The following is a 3,555-nucleotide window of genomic DNA, read 5'->3' as shown; positions in this document are numbered from 1 at the left end:
ACTTCTTATGATAACATTTTTGTGTATTGTTTCCACTATTACATCTCCCAGTCTGCTTTAGGTTCCTTTGAAGAGAGATGACTGGAAGAAAAGAGCCAAGTATAGGCAGCTCTGGCTAGCTGGCAAAAGCTATCAATGCCAGCTAGCCAGAACGAAATCAAGACTATTTATTTATATGGTGTTTCAGCTGCTGGCACCCTTTTACTATTTTTTACTATGAAACATCATTGAGATAATGAGGAATAGGGCACATTAATAAAGCAAGTACCATGCTTACTTAAATCAAAGATTATTATTATTATAATTATACAGAATGTATATATGATTGCAAAAAGTACAGTGTACAATACCTTATGTGCTATGAGAAAAAATAGAGTCCATTAAAAATGGACAGAAGAGGTTAATTCAAAAGAACTATATCATCATACACACACACACACATATATATATATATGTGTATGTGTATGTATATATATATATATATTAATATATGGATAATATAGAGTGTGTGTAATATATATATATATTATATATATATATAATGTAATATTTCTAAATCTAATTTTACAGCTCTCTCTCTCTCTCTCTCTCTCTCTCTCTCTCAATACTGCTTACAATTTAAATAATATATTTGCTTCACCTGTATATTTCTAAAAAAAAAATAGAAAACTCCCCTCATTAGCATCAGCAATAAATGAGTCACCTGCTAATAAACCCGACAATTTTGTCAGCATCCTCTCATTGTAATGTACTTCGATCCTGCACATTGAACGCTGTATTAGGGGCGCCACAGGTTTTGTAATACAGTATAGTTAGAAGAAAAGAAACTTGGAACCTTTGGTAATATAAGAAGATGATAACAGTCAGTAAACGCTGGCTTTTAATGACATTTAATAATCCACCAATACAGATGAGAAGAATATGTGCATTAACACAGTGCATTAATAATGTAAGGATGACATCTATAATAGTGTCTACATTTTTGTACAGTAAAGTGCTTGCTTGCTCAGAAAACATGGACATACAGTACCACATTGGGGACCAAATATAGGTTCTTCTGGGCGACATAGGAGAGAAAACAATGTCCAAATGCTAAAAGGCTTATCTAAAAGAAATTCATCTTACAAATAATAGAACTATCTTTACATGTTAGAAAGAGTCCAGCCTTATTCATCTTACAACTGAAAGGCAATTCATTATGAAGATACCAAGTACTTCTCTGCTTCAAACAAGAAAAGTGTGGTTCTAATGATGTCGCACATAGCCAACCCAAACACATTTATTATAGCTACACTTTATGGAAACTGATGTCGTTTTCGAGAGAATTTAACTCCTTCCAGTATAAATAGAGCACATTAGTGGCTCCCAACCTCAGACTTAAAGTACCCCCAACAAGCAATGTTTTGGGGATTTCCTATAGCTGTCATAACTGTCCAACCATTGACACCGATTTAAAGCAGCTATGCAAGGTGAAGGGAATCCTGAAAACATGACCTGTTAGAGGTGCTTGAGGTTGGGAAGCACTGTTGGACATGATAGTCCCTGCAGAAGGTAAGCTAGGAATGGACCAGCACTGAGTGCAGCATACTACCCTTATTGTCCGGGTGAGTGGATGCAGATTGCTCCAGGATAGAAGCGGCCACTGTGGCTGTAGGGGCGCACATGCTAGAGGGATTGACAGTCAGGCTTGGGATGGCGGACACTGGTGGCAGAGAGGCTGTTGGTTTTATAGGGACAGGCACAGCTGGGATAGTCTGACTTGGAGCATGGCAAATAGTTTTCATTGGCATCCCAAAATGCCCATACTCTTGTGGTACTGTCATGCTTGCCATAGAGTCCATCATGCCAACATGGGGCCACATGGAGCTAACCATATTGCTAAGTTGACTGGGCACTGGGTATCCCAAGTGATGCATCATGGATGCTAATGGAAGACCACCACTCATCACCCCTTTATAATCTCTGCCAATGATGTTCTCTATAGCGAAGGGGTGCTTGAACCCTGTGGACTGGCCTCCATTGAGGCTATATGGCTGAAAGTGGGGTAGCCTCCCAATCCCTGCCACTGCAGCACTCTCTGAAGAAGTCAGCCCCAGTTTGGTTTGTCCATGCTGGTGATGAAAATAATGAATCATCTGGTGACTTTTGGAGGCCAGGTGCTCAGCTCTGTGCACTTTGAACCTTTTCCTTCTCCTCAAGAAGCTGCCATTCTCAAACATGTCCCCACAGTCCGGGTGCAGTGCCCAAAAACTACCTTTGCCAGGCTGGTCAGGTCTTCTAGGGATCTTGATGAAGCAGTCATTGAAGGACAGATTGTGCCTAAGGGAGTTCTGCCACCTCTGGGTGTTCTCTCTATAGTAGGGGAACCGGTCCATGATGAACTTGTAAATGTCACTCAAGGGTAACATCTTCTCGGTGGAGCTCTGGATGGCCATGGCAGTCAGGGAGATGTAGGAGTAAGGTGGCTTCTGATCACTGTAGGAGTTTTTCCCTGGTCGAGGCATTCTTGATTTTCTTTCCAGGAAAGAGCTAAATCCAGTTAGGTGGATTGAATTGAAAGTTCATGCAGAAAGAAGCCAAGGTCAATAAGCAGCGCAGGTCAGATGGTCTTCTTTTTATCCTGCATCAGCAGCAAGAATGAAAAGTTTGCAGGATGCTGGAGGACGAATCTCTTCAATACTCTATCTGCAGTGTGACAGATAGGAAGGAATCAGGCAGAGGATGCTAAATGGCTGGGATCAGTAGTCCTACAAGGAGCCCAAGTGGAAGGAGTCTCATCGTGCTGCTGAGATGGGAAGGTGGTGGTGAGGAGACTCTGCCTGGGGATGCTGAGGAGCAGGAGATGCTCCAGCTCTGCTTGTTGCCTGGTTTTGTACTGATCACAGAGCAGCTAAGACCCCCGCTGCTGCCTCTTCATTATCACATGACAATCGTTAAGGGACTCCACCACAGAAAGTCTCATCTCGTTTCATTTGCACCTCTTTAGCGAGACCCTGTGTCCTAGGAGCTCGGTGTGAGGTCGCCCTGGAGAGGGTTTGGCTGGGAAGGTATGCTGCCACTTTGATCCCTTTCATTGACAGCTTTCCCTGCATTAGCAGCGCACAGCAAAAGCATTCTTGGACTAGAAGAGTTCAGTGCAGAGCATCCACTAGTTCCAATGGAATTCTCACACTCTCTCCTGCACTCACAATCATCATTACAGGCAGGCTGGATGGTGGGGACGTTTCAAGAGGAGATTCCTGTGAACTCATCAAACAGCCTTCCACTGGAAACCTACTTCATCGGTCCATTGTAGTGGACAAGTGTGCCTAACAAACAAGATCGTTGTCACTGCATGCCTCCCCCAATCAGCAACACATGATTCCACTTCTCTGAATGCCAATTATATTTTCCTGGACTCTTCATGGTAACTCTGGGAAAACAATCAAGTCATGTCTTTCCTTTTATTGGATGCAAATCATTTCTGGAGTATGTAATACCTATAGTCATCTGACAAAGATGTAATTCATCATTATATACAATCTGCCTGGAAAGTAGATGTGTGCCACTCATGGC

General features: G+C 42.3%; 1 protein-coding gene across 1 annotated transcript; it reads right to left on the bottom strand.

The window, feature by feature from the left end:
• Positions 1-857: 857 nt before the first annotated feature.
• Positions 858-3,312, bottom strand: FOXB2 (forkhead box B2). The gene has a single exon (XM_089691033.1). The coding sequence runs from the start codon at positions 2,502-2,504 to the stop codon at positions 1,557-1,559; it is 948 nt and encodes a 315-aa protein (XP_089547159.1). The 5' UTR covers positions 2,505-3,312; the 3' UTR covers positions 858-1,556.
• Positions 3,313-3,555: the final 243 nt, after the last annotated feature.

The sequence above is a fragment of the Staurois parvus genome, unplaced genomic scaffold (genome assembly GCF_062004578.1).
Source record: "Staurois parvus isolate SC_StPar_1 unplaced genomic scaffold, SC_StPar_1.0 ptg000549l, whole genome shotgun sequence".
Classification (NCBI taxonomy): domain Eukaryota; kingdom Metazoa; phylum Chordata; class Amphibia; order Anura; family Ranidae; genus Staurois; species Staurois parvus.
The sequence above is the reverse complement of the archived record's forward strand: the minus strand, read 5'-3'. Positions and strand labels throughout refer to the sequence as shown.